This window comes from Sycon ciliatum, chromosome 7 (genome assembly GCF_964019385.1).
Source record: "Sycon ciliatum chromosome 7, ocSycCili1.1, whole genome shotgun sequence".
NCBI lineage: Eukaryota > Metazoa > Porifera > Calcarea > Leucosolenida > Sycettidae > Sycon > Sycon ciliatum.
In genome coordinates this window covers 6,452,234-6,470,315 of record NC_088649.1, presented here as the reverse complement: position 1 = coordinate 6,470,315, position 18,082 = coordinate 6,452,234, and the positions used below count along the sequence as shown (strand labels likewise).

The window sequence follows — 18,082 nt, the reverse complement described above, 5'->3', positions numbered from 1 at the left end:
GTGCAGAACGCAAAGTTCGTGCAAAAATTCGCACACACTTTCGCAAGGACTGTCGCGAAACTTCGTTCGAATTTTCGTTTTGCAGAACCTCTCTACTGAACCTTTCTTTAGCAACATGACGGCAACTGAAACAGCAACAGAGAAAGTACGATACATGTACTCCACATTCTTACAGGTACTACAAACAGATTGCAGATCGTAATTCTTGCTTTGGCGGCACGAAACTTGATTTGGGGCAGTGCAATCTCGGCGGTACTCACAAATCAAACAGCCCAGACTCGAGTAAACAAATCCAAACATACAAGTAGGAGATTTTCATGAGACGAGACTGCACCCATTGGCTTGTTTCGTATGAAGCAAACAAGTTACTGATCCTCTCCACAATGGAGATTTTCCCTGATATGCGAATTTATTTGGCAAACTCGGTCAATGAGTCCTTGAACCTTTCCCTCCAGATTGGGAACTGCCAACGATAGTATGCCACTGACCAGTGCCTTACTTGTAACGTACTAATGTGCAATGAATATGAGTCTTTCGACAACACATCTAACATAAGCCTTACCGTCAAGAAGGTGAACTCGCGTTCTTCGCACACTGTAGGCAATTAACAAGTGCAAAGAGATAAAATGGATCTAAATCCGAATAAAATCAGCACACGTTTCCGTAAATGAAAGGGTGAGCATAAGCAAATGAATCGAAGGAAACTGGTCAACTCAGAGATCACCTGTCATTGAGTATTCCGTAAAAGGAGGCCTCGGCAGCGGAAAAGCTAAATTTAGAAAGGAGATCCTGTCAGCTTTTCCATTATTTATTGCATTCCGCCCAAAATCAGCACACTTTTCGTAAATGAAAAAGTCAACACAAGCAAATGAATCAAAGGGAACTGGTCAACTCACCTGTCATTGAGTAATATTCCGCGAAAGGAGGTCTCAGCAGCGCCGAAACGAAATAAGCCAGGCCAGGAGACGAAATATCCGAAACAGCTCATGTAAGAAGCAGTTCCAAAGAAGGAAGTTCCTCGTGCATGCACATCCGAAAAGGCAACAACAAAAAGTCTGCAATGCACAGGCAAGCGGCCAGCCGGCCGCGCGATGGTACATGTAGGAGCCATGGAGTAGCTCCCTGGTCCAGGACCAGGTACCGAGCATCTTACGTAGAAACTTACGTAGCTACGTAGACAACGTGTCTGAATAGCGGTGTCGTTAGGTAGCGCCATGTGAACACAATAATAGAAAAGCTGACAGGATCGCTTTTCTAAATAAACAGTTTATCTACTCTTGGTTATAGAGAGGCCTTCCCAAGGCGAGTGAGGGGGCGGGTAAATGAAACCGAAACGCCCTGGGTCCATGGAAAATTTGCGCGCGCACGCGCGTCTGCTCATGCACAGAGTGCCACAGACCGCGTACCGGTGAATGTACGTTGTTGTAGCTCTCTGTGTGCATGTGGTGCATGCAGTGCATTGGCCGTTACTTTGTTATTTTTAGAGCGCGCGTTCATGGTGAGCCGGGCTTATTCAGCTCGCCCCGAGCTGAACTAGGCCTACCGAGCTTATCAAGAGTACATAACCCCCCAGAGTGTGCAACTCCACTATGGGTGCTGTCCCGACAGAATTTCAAGTTGACGTCATTTTGATGATGCAATGCGCACTGTACACGGATTATCAGACGAATCCGGAACCTGTGGTTGACCGAAGCCGATCGATCCTGTACAAATTATTACAAAGAAAAACGTGTGATGCGTTGACACCCGTACACATGTTGTAAATCACTGGTGCAAGGAGCATTGCGTCATAAATAATGACGTCAACTTGAAATTCTGTCGGGACAGCAGGGTATGTGGGAGTTGCACACTCTTGGGGGGTTATGTACTCTTGAGCTTATGCAATCCCCAGGGCTTATGAGCGAGTTTTTCCGTATTTTTTTGCTAATTGCAATTCAGATTTTTTTAAACCTCAACAGCACCGGAAGAAAAACGAGCAAAAATGGTTGTGAAAACAGTCGAGAGAGCAAAAATGGCTGTGAAGACAGTCGAGAGAGCAAAAAAGGCTGTGAAAACAGTCGAGAGAGCAAAAAAGGCTGTGAAGACAGTCATTTTTTTCCGTATTTTCGAGTTTGCCTCGTGAACCAGATCGGATGTCGCCGTGGCGAGTGCGTCTCCTTTGTTTCTTTCTTGGCATTTTTTCTTCTGTTTTTTTGTTTTGTTCAGTGGAAGGTGTAGGCGATCCTTCACCTTCTCGAAAAATAAGTGACAATCGGAAAGCAGTACGAGCGTAGAAGCGTGAGCCTAGCCAGCACTTCTTGATCCAAATCTCATCATACCGGTAATCAATAATCGAACATTTTTTTCCATTGATGTGCGATTTGAAAATGGAATGCGCGCAGAACTAGCAGGCCCGGCACTCACCTGAACTGAGCAAAAAAAAACCTGAACTGAGCCCCGTACAACTAGTCATGTAAACGGTTGAAAAATAAGTGTGAGGCGAATAAGCCCGGGCTTATTCGCCTCATGTCGGAGCTACCTCATCTGGTAGATACTCAGTATGTACACAGTGTGCTGTTCCGAACTGCACCCGCATTGCAGCTACATGTACATGTATTTGCTACCTGCACTGGATTGCCAATCGCGCCATACTTTTTTTCGCGCCATACTTTTTTTTCGCGCCATACTGCAGTTATACGTGTACGTGATGCGTAGGTGCCGCTGCTTTTAATTTTGGTTTTCGCTCGCTTTCCTGCCTGGCTGTCGCTGATGAGTACGGCCGTGTTCTTTCATTTTGCCTCACTGTAGTCCGAAAGAAGGTTTCTCTCTCGAACGGTCTTGTTTCGTAACCTTCCTTCCGCGTTCGTGCCAGTTCTGAATTTTAGTTGAGATAGCCACCAGCATCATCATCATGTCGAGCCTCCCATCTCTTCAAGCTGACTATGAGCCCGTAGGCAAGGAGATCAAAGTCAAGGACTTGGACGCATACTTGGTCGGCCAGGGCACCAGAGCACTGGTTCTTGCCCACGACATTTTCGGTTGGGGCCGCACGACCACCAGAGCAAGAGCGTTCTGTGACCAACTGGCCAATGAAGGGTTCCTGGTGATCATGCCCGACTTCTACCGAGGCACAGCATGGCCGCCGCGCAAACCTGTGGATGACGACATGGTACCTTGGCTTCAGACCGTTCCCGTGGAGACTCTGCTGGATGATGCTCACTCCAAGATTCTCCCATACCTTCGCGAGGAACACAGTGTCAAGTCCATTGGCTGGGCTGGCGTCTGCTGGGGCGGCTGGTTGGGTCAGAAAGTGGCTGCGACCGACGGTGCCGTGTCCTGTGGCGTGTCTTATCACCCAAGCCTGCAAATGGAGGAGATGGTCTATGGTGGCAACATGATGAATATGTTGAGCGCCGTGACGTGCCCCCAGCTGTTGATGCCCACTGGTAACGACCCTAAAATGGCACAGGAAGGTGGTGAGGTGATCGCAACGCTGAACGCATCGTCCGTTGAGAGTGTGCGCGACGGCTGCCAGATCCACGCCTTCCCCGACATGGTGCACGGCTTCATGTGCAAGATCATCGAGGACATTACTAAGGAGGAGGTGATTCGCGATGCGACACTTGCCTTCCGGCTGTCCATTGATTTCTTCAAGAAGCATATGGAGGAGTGAACACAACTGAACTGTCTTTTTGTTTTATTGTTCGTACTGTGCTATTTGCTGATTATGGTGTATTGCGTTTCGGCTGCTTCTTTTCATTATCGTTATTATTTTTAAAACGACCCAAAGACTATCGATTGCTTCACTTGATTGAAAGAACAGTACTACTGCTATTAGTATGTGCAAAGACAAGTATGGCCTGATGATGAGGAGGAGGAGGAGGAGAGAGAGACGGGGGAAATGATTTCGTCAATTGCTAAAATCAAGTTAGACTTGGGTTTTAAACTTTTAGCAAGAGTACATAACCCCCCAGAGTGTGCAACGCCGATCCAGCTAGCTCTGCATTGGGTCTTGGGCTGTGTTTACATGAGAAATTTCAACCCGGGTCGAGTTCAGCCCGGGTTGAAAGTCTGTACGATAGACAAAAGAGGTGAGCGTTTTTTTTTTTTTTTTTTTTTTTTTACTAAGGCCACAGCTTCCAATCATGACATGCAAAGCAGTGGTGCAGCATCTAGTACTTCAAAAGTACATGAAGACAGTTGACCCGGGTCAAATACTGATATGCCGCCAAAAGTCCACTTCTACACGAATCTACAGTCTAGTCCTGTATGGTCACGTGAATCCGTTCGCGCGAAGTCTGCATCTGCAGTGCCGTTCAAACCTGGCGCGAGATACGCACAGAAGTACGTTTGTACGATTTTCTTGACCCGGGTTGATTTCAACCCGGGTCAAGCGCAATGCGTCATGTAAACGCGCATTTTATGCCCATGGCGGGTTGAAACGCCTCATATAAACACCGCCTTGGGCTGTGTTTACATGAGAAATTTCAACCCGGGTCGAGTTCAGCCCGGGTTGAAAGTCTGTACGATAGACAAAAGAGGTGAGCGTTTACATGAAGACAGTTGACCCGGGTCAAATACTGATATGCCGCCAAAAGTCCACTTCTACAGTCCTGTATGGTCACGTGAATCCGTTCGCGCAAAATTTGCATCTGCAGTGCTGTTCAAACCTGGCGCGAGATACGCACAGAAGTACGTTTGTACGATTTTCTTGACCCGGGTTGATTTCAACCCTCCCCTTGGGGGGAGGGTTGAAATCAACCCGGGGCGAAATTTCAACCCGGGTCAAGCGCAATGCGTCATGTAAACGCGCCATTCACTTTGTGCACATGGCGGGTTGAAATCTGACCCGGGTCGAACTCAACCCGGGTTGAAACGCTTCATGTAAACACAGCCCAAGTCGAGCGACGAGCGGAATCGGATCTTCTGATGTCATGCGTACACTCCACACCAGCGCAAGCATGCACCATTGTTTTTGATCCAAGAGTATACTAGTACCCGGGTTCCCCTCAGATGTGTACGGTATTATGACGCAAAGATCCGATTCCGACAAGAGCCGCGTCAAAAATCAAGTCTTGTTTCGCGCTTTTTGGTGTACTCGTGCACGCCACGATTATCGTGAAAGTGGGCCCCCAGCCAGCTCGCTTTCACTTTTCAGCTACTTTTACAGGCACTTTTCTCGTTCACAGGTAAAATACCATAGCAACTTTCCGGTGCACGTGGATTTGCCTGTCGTGTGAATACCCCATAATAGGCCATTCACACGTTTGTGACCAAGATAACACTGGCAAACCGTGATCCTGTTCACACGGTGCTGGGCCAACTTTGCAACCGTCAATGTATCCATAGTGACCTCCTGAAAATGCCGGGAAATGTTCAATTTTGAATTTTCCCACTGCATTTGCAGTACGCACTTTCAACAACCGACACTTTTCCTGGCGTGCAAAGATAATCGCGAGCAAAAGGGCCTCGGCCAAGATAAAAAATCAGTTGCAAGCGTGTGTCCAAGTTAATCGTATCCGAGTAAATATCCCTGGAAACAGTACGATAAAAGTAAGTTTGCCCGTCGTGTGAATGGCCTATAATATAATGCCGTTCTTTGTGGAGTGTACACGTGCATGTGGTGTATGTTGTGTCTGTTGTGAATGGTCCGTGCGCTGGAGTACTGCCGCCGTACAAGTATTAGTTCACTGCCTTTCAGGCACGCTGGTTGAGGGAATCCTCTCTGGCATGTCCTACCTGCCCGAAGTCACGCAGCTTACGCTGCACAGGAAGTCCGAAGTCCGCAGCCGACAGCGGAATAAGGAGTCAACCATCGCCAAGGATGTCGTCTCAGCCGCTTCACAGGACTTGCAGCGTTGTGTGGAGCTTGCTTCGCTGAAGGCTCACCACGTGCCAGCCACTGAAAGTCCACGGATTCTCCCTCAGCAAGGCTGGCTTTCGCGACGCCATCCATGTTCGCTATGGCTGGATCCCCCCCAATGCTGCCGTCCGCCTGCGTCTGTGGTCAGGCATTCAGCACCGCGCATGCCCTGTCGTGCCCTATTGGAGGGTATCCATCACTCCGGCATAGCGAACTGCGAGACATCACCGCCTCACTGCTTTCACGCGTCACACATGACGTAAGTGTGAAGCCGTCTCTCCAGCCACTTTCCGGGGAACGGATGAGGCATCGTACTGCAATCGTACTGCAATCAGAGAGGATGGCGCCCGCCTAGATGTTGCTGCCAGCGGGGTGTGGGGCGGCCGTTTCGAGAGGACATTCTTTGATGTCCGGGTATTTAACCCTTTCGTCCGATCGAACACCGCTCCCTCCCTCAGTAGCACGTTCACTAAGCACGAGAAGGAGAAACGGCGACACTATGAAGAGCGTGTTAGGGAAGAAGAGAAGGCATCGTTCGTCCCCTTGGTGTTTTGTGCCTCCGGTGGTCAAGGCAAGGCTGCCTCTGCTTTCCTCAAGCGCATTGCATCAATGCTGGCCGAGAAGCGGAAGGAACCGTTCTCCATGGTGATGGCTCACCTCCGTTGCCGCCTAGGATTTGCCCTCATCAGATCGGCGATTGCAAGACTTTCAGCTCGTGCTTATCTTGGTTGCGCTCACCTTCCCCTCCTTATGTTATTTCTATAACTTAGAACCTTCCAAGTTGGAAGGCTATTGGAGTGTGCATCCAAGATGTGCTAGAGCTGTTAGCCAGTTAGTTGTAGAACGTCAGTACCGTCGGTCAGTGTCGTGCAATGTTATCGCATGAACTGATTGTTTAGTAACTGGTGGTGTTAGTGGACATTATAGCGTAACTTGTAGTTCCTTGGTCTTTCTCTTTTGTATAAATTATAATTATTATAATCTTTTTTTCAGGATTATCAAAAGGCCTACGCCAATCGGGTGGATCACCTATTTTGTTTAACTTAACAGCACAGGTTCCTTCCCTTGGAGTCGCTACTCTTCCCATTGTTGTGTTGTTCTGCTACTTCTCTCCCCTCTTCTTACGAGTAGGTTGTGTCTCCAGTTTTAAAAATATAAAATAAAATACATAAACTCCACCCTTGCGTCGTCTCTGCCTCTCTCATCATCGTGACTCCAACCCAATGGACGTCAAAAAGTCCTTGTCACACTCAGCAATTCACTTGTCACAAGTAGCCACACCCCCAGTGCAGAGCTTCGTGCCGGGAGGAACACCATGATGGCCACCTTTCCTCTTTCCTAACCTAGCCATTTCTGATTGCAGCACGAGCGTGTGCGCACATCGGTTCAATAAGTCATTTTTCATGAATATTATTTTTGTCTAGGTTTGATGGGACACTTTTTCCGTCGCGTGGGTATTGCGCCCGGACAGGAACCAAAATGTTCGGAAAATGTCCGATGTCTGCCCGTTATCATGGCACTGTTTATTTCACGCACTGATAGTAATAAAAAAATCTGTGTCAAGTGAAAGGCAGGTACATGTAGACCATTACGTACAGAACTGCTCCACGACGGGAATTCCTGGTTTTCATGTAGCGCTAGGCCTTGGCGGATAATGCTCGAAAAGGTGGCAGATTCTGCTTTTTTTGCACCGAAATTGGCAGAACCATACAAACCTTATGGCGGGCAATTCCTCGAATTCTGCTCCATTTCTTTATCCACATACCAAACATGCATGAAACTTACCAGAAAAAGTACCGAATTCTGCCAATTTTTCTGCCGGCATTATCCGCCAAGCCCTATGTAGCGCTCAAACTAGATGTCAGGTACAGTCAAACCTGTCTAAGACGACCGCTGAAAGGACCTTCAAAACGTGGTCTTTGTTACCAGGTGGTCGGTCTCCTTATTCAGGATCATTTGCCCTTGTATTTTCCTGGGTTTTTTCTTTTCTTTTTCTCTCTCGTTTTTTGCGTTTTTTCATTGATTTTGATGTTAAAAGGGGATTAGGGACTCTTGGATCTTTCCTCTACCAAATGGTACCGTTTACACATACAATTGTGTTTGGATGGACATTTTAAAGAGAACTCGGCTGGAGAGCCAATGAATAGTTTATAGTAACGAAACAGGCCAAGGAATCAAAAGTTACGCTAAATTGTCCACTGACACCACCTATTACTTGATAATCAGCTCATGCGATATAGCCAATTAGTTGTAGACCGTCAGTACTGCCTGCGCAATGATATCCCACTAGCTGATTGTCAAGTGGACAATATTATAGGTGTTAGTGGACACTGGACAATACATGTATAGCACAACTTGTAGTTCCTTGGTCCTTTTTCTTAGGGCCTGTCCAGACTAGGTAGAAAACCACGTAAACACGCCGTAAACATGCTTGTTGCCAAGGTGAGTGACGAAAAATGGCCGATAACGGGGAACGTGGGATTCACGCGGAACGTGAGTCGAGGACCCCTGTACAAAGCACGTTTCTCATCTACGTGCCGTTTTCGCAGTGTTTGTTGTGTGAGAGTCGATCGGTGGAGTTTTCGGATCGCACTTTTCTTGCTGTTTCCAGCTGCTGCAGCTTGTTTTTGCTTTGCCGTTTTCATAATGCCACACGTCCGTTTCAGCTACGACTCTGAGGCGACATTGATACAGTCGTGGCTGGACATGCAGAGAAATCCCGGGGTCTGGTGAAGAGGAAGGTGTTGTAGAGAGAGAGAGAGATAATTAACTGACGAGCGAGCATTTGAAACTGTTTGGATAGGAAGTAGAACCCTGTTCAGTTGTGAGGCCAAAGCCAGGGACTTTTACTGGAAATACACGGCGGCTACAACCATTAGTTCATCAAGCGATGCTATAGCGGGCCTCGACCGTGACGCTGCGCTGCCGCGAGAGTGTGGCCAAATTTCCGTACCTGGAACAGAGTTCAGGGTGATGTTCCTTGCGCTCGGCGTCAGTACTGCCATCGCAGGCCGCCACTCGTTTTTGTAGCTAGCTGGGTAGGTCTAGACCAAGCCAGGGAGTGCTTGCCTGGTCTACACGCTACAACTACAACTAACTTAGTACTACAAGTCACTTGTGTGTCTCGTCCAGTGGCAGTAGTGCATCCACGCGCCACGGACAAAAATGAACAGGTACAGGTGACAGAGCGAAGTGTGGACAGCGCGCCGCGTGTACGTCACGTACTCTGAAACGGCACGCCGTTTTTATTACCTAGTGTGGACAGGCCCTTACTATAAATGAAGAGAACTGTGCGTTGGTCACGTGGCCTACAGGGGGCTTTATCATGCAAGTTCTAAACGAAAAAGATTCTGTCAAAATGCGAGAATCACAAAACGCCCAGAAGTCTACGGTACCGTACACTACACACGGTACGGTGACATCTGTGTACTACGCATACCATCGATTGTACGGTACGGGAGGTTAGTGAGTACACAACCAGAAACATGATTACAGTACTAGTATATAAACGAAACCAAAAGCGATTCAAACCAGCATCGTCATCAGCAGCATCGTCACAAGCAGCCGCTTTTTCGTCATAAGAAACATCTGCAAGCTACATCAGTACAGCAGAATCTTCAGCAAGAAGCATCATCAGCATCATCATGGCCGGTTGTCCAAATGGAAGTCTCCCATCTCTGCAAACCAACTACAAACCACTGGGCATAGAGATCAAAGTCAAGGACTTGGATGCGTACTTGGTCGGCCAGGGTACCAGAGCACTGATTCTAGCCTATGACATTTTTGGCTTTGGTGTAGCGAACAGCAGAGCAAGAGCTTTCTGTGACCAACTGGCTAATGAAGGGTTCCTGGTGCTCATGCCTGACTTCTTCCGAGGCACAGCATGGCCGGCGGGCAAACCGGTCGATGACGGCATGGTAACTTGGCTTCAAACCATTCCAGACACCCAACTCATTGACGATGTCCACTCCAAGATTATCCCGTATCTTCACCTGCAGCACAATATCAAGTCCATCGGCATGGCTGGCGTCTGCTGGGGCGGCTGGCTGGTTCAGAGAGTGTCGTCCGTAGTCGGTGCGCTGTCTTGTGGCGTGTCCTACCACCCCAGCTTGCAAATGGAGGAGACAGTCTATGGCGGTAGCGTGGACAAGATTTTGAGCGATGTCAAGTGCCCGCAGCTGCTCATGCCCACAGGGAACGATCCTAAAATGGCGCAGGAAGGTGGTCAGGTGATCACAAAGCTGAAAGGCTCAGACATTGAGCGTGTGCGCGACGGCAGCCACATCCACGCCTTCCCCGACATGGTGCACGGCTTCATGATGAAGGCGACGGTGGACGTTAGTGACGAGAAGGTAATTCGTGACGCCACTTTAGCGTTCCGTCTGTCCGTTGACCACTTCAATAAGTACCTGGTGGAGGAGCCTAGTCATGAACATGTTGCTCCCTCGGTCGCAACTATTCATACACCCCAGCTAGTCCAAGTCTAAAACTCCACTGAAGAAAGTCTCTATTTGTTACTGTCGTTATTTCGAGGTTCTCGCATTCCTGTTACTCTTTGTATCATTATGTCATATTACTACTCTTCGTCCAGCTTTTATCTCCTCATTGTATCTGGCCTCTTCTATCGCATGCTTGGCTTCAACTCTTTAGGTACAGCTCTGCCGTGTCTCATTTCACCTCAAAGTACTTTCCCTACTTTTTCGTTTTGCCTTCTACCCACTAATCTTAATCGCCGTGGTTGGCTACCTCCCACTCTCTTCACATTGGCTGATGTTTGCACTGAGTCTTAAGATGCAGTAAATTAATGAATAAATGATTGTTCAGAACGAAATGTTCTCACTCGAAGTGTCGAGTTTCGTTACCTGCCTTCTGAGTTCATGCTAGTTCTGAAAATTAGTTGAAGTACCAGGACCATTATCATGGCTTGAAGAGATAAGAGGTAGGAGACTCGACGACAACGAGGCCGTACGCAAAGATATCAAAGTCAAGGTCTTGGACGCGTGCTTGATCGGCCAGAGAGTATTTGATTTTTAAAAGCATGGAGACAGTCGTCACCATACCTTGCACCAAGAGTACATAATGTACTCTTGCTTGTACGGGTACATGTACTGAAAAGTCCCGACATCACGTAATATCCGAGGGCGTTATTCACATCTATATGTATGTGTGTGTGTGTGTGTGTGTGTGTGTGTGTGTGTGTGTGTGTGTGTGTGTGTGTGTGTGTGTGTGTGTGTGTGTCAGGGTATTTTACGACTCCCTGGTGTGTGTCTGTGATTAGTTCGGTGCGTGATGATAATGATTACTTATGAACTAATTTAAAAAGTCATTCTCCTCCCTAGCTCTGTCAGTCGTTCTACTGTCGTGCATAAACGTGGCCTGGTTCATGTACTCCTGATAGTATGAGGTGATTTGGGGAGGGCTTTTTTTAACGTTAGGCATTTTTCTGAAAATGTGTGAAATCTGCTTTTCTCCCGGCTATTTCTCTGCTCTGCATGGCCGTTAGGGTCCGGCGGATTCTGCCGGCAGAAAAATTGGCAGAATTCGGTACTTTTTCTGGTATGTTTCATGCATGTTTGGCATGTGGATAAAAAATGGAGCAGAATTCGAGGAATTGCCCGCCATAAGGTTTGTATGGCTCTGCCAATTTCACTGCTTTTCGAGCAGAATCCGCCGGTCCGTAATGGCTATATTGAAACGTAATATATTGTAATTATTATACATATTTTAGGTGTTGGCAAAGAGCCAGTTTTCCTCAATTATTTTTACATTTAGATTTTATTAGAAGGATTCTCCAAAAGTTAATGGATACTTATCGCGGGAGTTTCCTGGAAGGGTGGATTAGACAAAAGGGAAGTGAAAAGAGGCTAGGGAACATTCTTAGCAGAAACACTCCTCAAGGAGAACTACAGATTATCTTAGACATTGAAAAAGAAGCTTGGTTAGACACCGATGGAGAACCAATCATTAATTCACAGGAAGAAAATGGACCCAGGAACTACAAGTTACACTCGAGTGTACACTAGCACCACCAGTTACTTGACAATCAGCTCATGCGATAACATTGCACCACACTGACCAACGGTACTGACGTTCTACAGAGAACTACCAATCAGCTCTAGCACGTGTTTGATGCGCACTCCAACAGCTTTTAAATATCGGTATTTTACGACTCCCTGGTTCGAAGTTATCCCCTCGTCCTCCGTCCTTCACGACTGAGACTTTCAGCTCATGTTTGTCATGGTTACGCGCGCCTGGCCCTCCTTGCTATTTCTATCAATTCGAACCTTCCAAGTTGGAAGGCTGTTGGAGCGTGCACCCATGCAAGACTTGCTAAAGCTGAGTGGCAGTTCTCTGTAGAACGTCAGTACCGTTGGTCAGTGTTGTGCAATGTTATCGCATGAGCTGATTGTCAAGTACCTGGTGGAGTTAGTGGACATTCTTGCGTAACTTGTAGTTCCTTGGTTCTTTTTCTTCCTACATGTATAAAGAAACCTTGGTGCATCATTTCCCTGTCTCTGTCTTTTTCATCTCAGCATTTACGCGCCGTTTCTTACAGTTGTTCATTAGATTAAATGTTATCTTTCAGTGTAAAGTACCTCACCCGGTTGCCAGTTTAGATTCTCTATTTTGTAGGCACAGTACACCTGCTTACACCACTCGGGGCTCTTCTGCAAATAAGATTTCGTTATGCCGATATAAGACTGCATGCGGGTATCGCTCATTGTCTAGTTGGATTGCTTTACTTTGGAATGCTCTGCCCTTTGAAATGAAGTCTTGTAATACGTCTTCTGCATTTAACGCCCATCTTGATTGCCTTCCTAATGACGGGCCACAATGTACCGGATTAAAACAGCTCCTTTTTGAAAACGTTTTCCATGAGTGATGTGTCGCTTTGTTTTGCTCTACTTGGTGCTTTTCTCCAATGTCATGCAGTAGTATTTATTCAGCTTTTATTTCTTGTATACTTCCATACTGGCATTTGTTTAGTCCCACAACCTGCGATAAAATGATCAGCTGTAGTACCTACTCCACTTTTATGTTTATGTATCTATGTCATTCGGATCTTCCCAAGTTGTACATTGTACTGTTGAGATACCGAATTCAAATAAATCAATACCAAAAAATACCATTTGGTTATTAAATGTTCAAGTTGTAGATCACGACAATCTACTCCTGAATGGACGAGCAGGGCAGAGAAGCGGCTTCCGCAGGATCTTGGGATGAGGCCAGGCATCCCTTAGCCTCAACAAAGGCCATGTGTGTGTGTGTGTGTGTGTGTGTGAGAGAGAGATAGAGTGCGTGCGTGTGTGTTTGGCTGGACATTTACAGTCCATTCATTGGAAACTGGCACCCTAACTTTTTGGTGTCTCTCTCACATAGTTGTAGATATCTTGAAAACAACAGTACATCCTGCATTGTGTGACCCGTGCAATTAATCCTTGCCACATTTGAGGCCAGAAAAGTCCAAGACCAGGGAAATAGAAATTCAGCCAGGTTTTACAAAATTAGGACAGGTATGCCTTGGCAAAATGTATGGAGAAGCAGATCCAAAACCCAGATTTTTGAGATTTAAAGTGGGTTTTTGATCCTCAATTCGGCCCAAATCCGACTTTCAAAAGCCAGCGGGCCAGTTTCCGATGAATGGACTGTAGAACTGGACATTGGTCGCGTGACCTGTAATGATGCTGCTTCGAAAAGGAGTACGAGTACCGGGATGTCTACGGTACCGTACCACCGTGTACGGCATGGGACATGTGCGTACTACGCGCGCAGTGTCAAGTGTACGGTATGGGATTGGTGCGTACATGACTGGAAAAATTGATTATATAAACCAAAGCAAAAGCGGATCACCCAGCATTGTCATCAGCAGCAGCTTGATCGTCATAAGCAGCATCTGCAAGCTACATCAGCAGCATCATCAGCATCTTCAGCAAGAAGCATCATCAGCATCATCATGGCCGGTTGTACAAAAGCAAGTCTTCCATCTCTGCAAACCAACTACAAACTGCTGGGCAAAGAGGTGAAAGTCCAGGACTTGGATGCGTACTTGGTCGGCCAGGGTACCAGAGCACTGATTCTAGCCTATGATATTTTTGGCTTTGGTGTAGCGAACAGCAGAGCAAGAGCTTTCTGTGACCAACTGGCTAATGAAGGGTTCCTGGTGCTCATGCCTGACTTCTTCCGAGGCACAGCATGGCCGGCGGGCAAACCGGTCGATGACGGCATGGTGACTTGGCTTCAAACCCTTCCAGACACCCAACTCATTGACGACGTCCACTCCAAGATCATCCCATATCTTCGCCTACAGCACAGTGTCAAGTCCATCGGCATGGCTGGCGTCTGCTGGGGCGGCTGGCTGGTTCAGAGAGTGTCGTCCTTAGTCGGTGCCCTGTCCTGTGGCGTGTCCTACCATCCGAGCTTGCAAATGGAGGAGACAGTCTATGGCGGTAGCGTGGACAAGATTTTGAGCGATGTCAAGTGCCCGCAGCTGCTCATGCCCACCGGGAACGATCCGAAAATGGCGCAGGAAGGTGGTCAGGTGATCACAAAGCTGAAAGGCTCAGACATTGAGCGTGTGCGCGACGGCAGCCACATCCACGCCTTCCCCGACATGGTGCACGGCTTCATGATGAAGGCGACGGTGGATATTAGTGACGAGAAGGTAATTCGTGACGCCACTTTAGCGTTCCGTCTGTCCGTTGACCACTTCAACAAGTACCTGGTGGAGGAGCCTAGTTATGAACATGTTGCTCCCTCGGTCGCAACTATTCACACACCCCAGCTAGTCCAAGTCTAAAACTCAACTGAAGAAAGTCTCTATTTGTTACTGTCGTTATTTCGAGGTTCTCGCATTCCTGGTACTCTTTGTATCATTATGCCATATTACTACCCTTCGTCCAGCTTCTATCTCTTCATTGTATCTGGCCTCTTCTATCACATGCCTAGCCTCAACTCTTTTTAAGTACAGCTCTGCCGTGTCTCATTTTACCTCAAAGTACTTTAATTTTTCGTTTCCATTCTAACAACTACTTATCTTAATCGCCGTGGTTGGCTACCTCCCACTCTCTTCACGTTGGCTGATGTTTCCACTGAGTCTTAAGATGCAGTAATTAATGAATAAACGACTATTCAGAACGAAATGTTCTCTCTCGACCTGTCTAGTTTCGTTGCCTGCCTTCTGAGTTCATGCTAGTTGTAAAAATTAAATGAACTACAGTAAAACCTGGTGTAAGCGACCACCCCACGGTGCAAGCAAGAGTGGTCGTTAAAGCCAGGTGGTCTTTAGAACCAGGTCACGCAGTATCTGCGTAGATCTGTCGGTCCATAGAAAAACAGTCGTTAAGAGTAGGTGGTCGCCAAACCCAGAGGTCGCTTACACAAGGTTTACTGTACCAGAACTACCAGTACTATCATCATGGCTTGAAAAGATGAGAGATGGGAGACTCAACGACAACGAGCCCGTACGCAAAGATATCGAAGTCAAGGACTTGGACGCGTATTTGATCGGCCAGGGTAACAGAGTACTGATTACGAAAAGCATGGAGACAATCATCACTATACCTTGTACTGGAAATTCCCCACATCACGTGATATCAAAGCGCGTTTAAAGAGTTATTTTCCTCCCGAGCTCGGTCATTCGTTCTACTGTGGCGTATAAACGTAGCTATGTACTCTTGATAGTATGGGGTGATTTGGGAAGCTTTTTTAAAGTTTGGCAATTTTCAATAAAAGGTGAAATCTGCTTTTCTTCAGGCTGTTTCTCTGCTGTGTATGGTTGTATCGAAACATATAGTATAGTATAGTATAGTATAGTGTAGTATAGAGGTTGGCAAAAAGCCAGGTTATGTTAGATAGACATTAAAAGGAACTTCGCTAGACTCCGATGGAGAACCAATGAATAATTGAAAAAGAAAAAGGACCAAGGAACTACAAGTTACACTAGAATGTACACTAGCACCACCAGTTACTTGATAATCAGCTCATGCGATAACATTGCACCATACTGACCGACAGTGCTGACGTTCTGCAATTAATTGCCACTCAGCTCAGAGCCTCTAGCACATCTTGGATGCGCACTCCAACAACCTTTCAACTTGAAAGATTCGAAGTTATAGAAATAACCTCCTCCTCCGTCCTTCACGGCTGAGACTTTCAGCTCATGCTTGTGTTGGTTGCGCGCGCTTTCCCCTGCTTGTTATTTCTATAATCTTGAGCCTTCCAAGTTGGAAGGCTATTGGAGTGCGCACCCAAGACGTGCTAGCTCTGAGCGTTTTTCGATTTTGACAGCATGTTACACACGGCGAGGACGCACAGTAGTCCTGACTACAACCTTAACCTCGCCTTGTAACATGCTCAGGTCAAAGTCGAGAAACATGCTACCAAGCAAGGCTTCCTTATAATTATAGCTCTGAGTGGCAGTTTGCAGAATGTCAGTACCGTCGGTCAGTGTTGTCCGGACCAATGTTATCGCATGAGCTGATTGTCAAGTAACTGGTGGAGTTAGTGGACATTCTTGCGTAACCTGTAGTTCGTTGGCCCTTTTCTTCCTATAAAGAAACGTTGGTGCATAAAATTTCCCTGTCCCTGCCTTTTTTATCTCAGCATTTGGTTATTGAACTGTTCAATTTGTTGATCGCGACAATCTGTGACTACCATTGCCACAGCGGGTGGGTGCCTTACAATTTCTTGAGAGAGAGGGAGAGAGAGAGAGAGAGAGAGAGAGAGAGAGAGAGAGAGAGAGAGAGAGAGAGAGAGAGAGAGAGAGAGAGAGAGAGAGAGAGAGAGAGAGAGAAAGAGAGAGAGTGTGTGTGGTTGGACATTTAGAAATCAGAACTGTACATTGGTCATGTGACCTGCAATCCTGCTGCTTCGAAAAGGGGTACGAGAACTGGGATGTTCAAATGCGAAAATCACAAAACAAACAGCAGTATACGGTACCGTGTATTCTGTACGGGATGAGACATATGCGTACTACGCGGACGGTGCCAAGTGTACGGTACGGGATTGGTTCGTACATGACTGGAAATATTGACTATAAAAACCAAAGCAAAAGTGGATGACCCAGCATCGGCATCAGCAGCAGCTTGATCGTCATAAGCAGCATCTGCAAGCTACACCAGCAGCATCTTCAGCAAGAAGCATCATCAGCATCATCATGGCCGGTTCTACAAAAGAAAGTCTCCCATCTCTGCAAACCAACTACAAACCGCAAGGCAAAGAGATCAAAGTCAAGGACTTGGACGCGTACTTGGTCGGCTATGGTAGCAGAGCACTGATTCTAGCCTATGATATTTTTGGCTTTGGTGTAGCGAACAGCAGAGCAAGAGCTTTCTGTGACCAACTGGCTAATGAAGGGTTCCTGGTGCTCATGCCTGACTTCTTCCGAGGCACAGCATGGCCGGCGGGCAAACCGGTCGATGACGGCATGGTGACTTGGCTTCAAGCCATTCCAGACACCCAACTCATTGACGACGTCCACTCCAAGATCATCCCATATCTTCGCCTACAGCACAGTGTCAAGTCCATCGGCATGGCTGGCGTCTGCTGGGGCGGCTGGCTGGTTCAGAGAGTGTCGTCCTTAGTCGGTGCCCTGTCCTGTGGCGTGTCCTACCATCCGAGCTTGCAAATGGAGGAGACAGTCTATGGCGGTAGCGTGGACAAGATTTTGAGCGATGTCAAGTGCCCGCAGCTGCTCATGCCCACCGGGAACGATCCGAAAATGGCGCAGGAAGGTGGTCAGGTGATCACAAAGCTGAAAGGCTCAGACATTGAGCGTGTGCGCGACGGCAGCCACATCCACGCCTTCGCCGACATGGTGCACGGCTTCATGATGAAGGCGACGGTGGATATTAGTGACGAGAAGGTAATTCGTGACGCCACTTTAGCGTTCCGTCTGTCCGTTGACCACTTCAACAAGTACCTGGTGGAGGAGCCTAGTTATGAACATGTTGCTCCCTCGGTCGCAACTATTCACACACCCCAGCTAGTCCAAGTCTAAAACTCAACTGAAGAAGGTCTCTATTTGTTACTGTCGTTATTTCGAGGTTCTAGCATTCCTGGTACTCTTTGTATCATTATGCCATATTACTACCCTTCGTCCAGCTTCTATCTCCTCATTGTATCTGGCCTCTTCTATCACATGCCTAGCCTCAACTCTTTTTAAGTACAGCTCTGCCGTGTCTCATTTTACCTCAAAGTACTTTAATTTTTCGTTTCCATTCTAACGACTACTTATCTTAT

General features: G+C 47.2%; 4 protein-coding genes across 4 annotated transcripts; all 4 read left to right on the top strand.

The window, feature by feature from the left end:
• The first annotated feature begins 2,890 nt into the window (after positions 1–2,890).
• On the top strand, positions 2,891–3,652 carry LOC135821553 (carboxymethylenebutenolidase homolog). The gene has a single exon (XM_065334551.1). The coding sequence runs from the start codon at positions 2,891–2,893 to the stop codon at positions 3,650–3,652; it is 762 nt and encodes a 253-aa protein (XP_065190623.1).
• Positions 3,653–9,486: 5,834 nt separating this feature from the next.
• LOC135821552 (uncharacterized) lies at positions 9,487–10,329 on the top strand. Its single transcript, XM_065334550.1, has one exon. The coding sequence runs from the start codon at positions 9,487–9,489 to the stop codon at positions 10,327–10,329; it is 843 nt and encodes a 280-aa protein (XP_065190622.1).
• A 3,467-nt stretch (positions 10,330–13,796) lies between these two features.
• On the top strand, positions 13,797–14,639 carry LOC135821551 (uncharacterized). The gene has a single exon (XM_065334549.1). The coding sequence runs from the start codon at positions 13,797–13,799 to the stop codon at positions 14,637–14,639; it is 843 nt and encodes a 280-aa protein (XP_065190621.1).
• Positions 14,640–16,898: 2,259 nt separating this feature from the next.
• LOC135821550 (uncharacterized) lies at positions 16,899–17,840 on the top strand. The gene has a single exon (XM_065334547.1). It carries the CDS (start codon positions 16,899–16,901, stop codon positions 17,838–17,840), a length of 942 nt encoding a protein of 313 aa, XP_065190619.1.
• Positions 17,841–18,082: the final 242 nt, after the last annotated feature.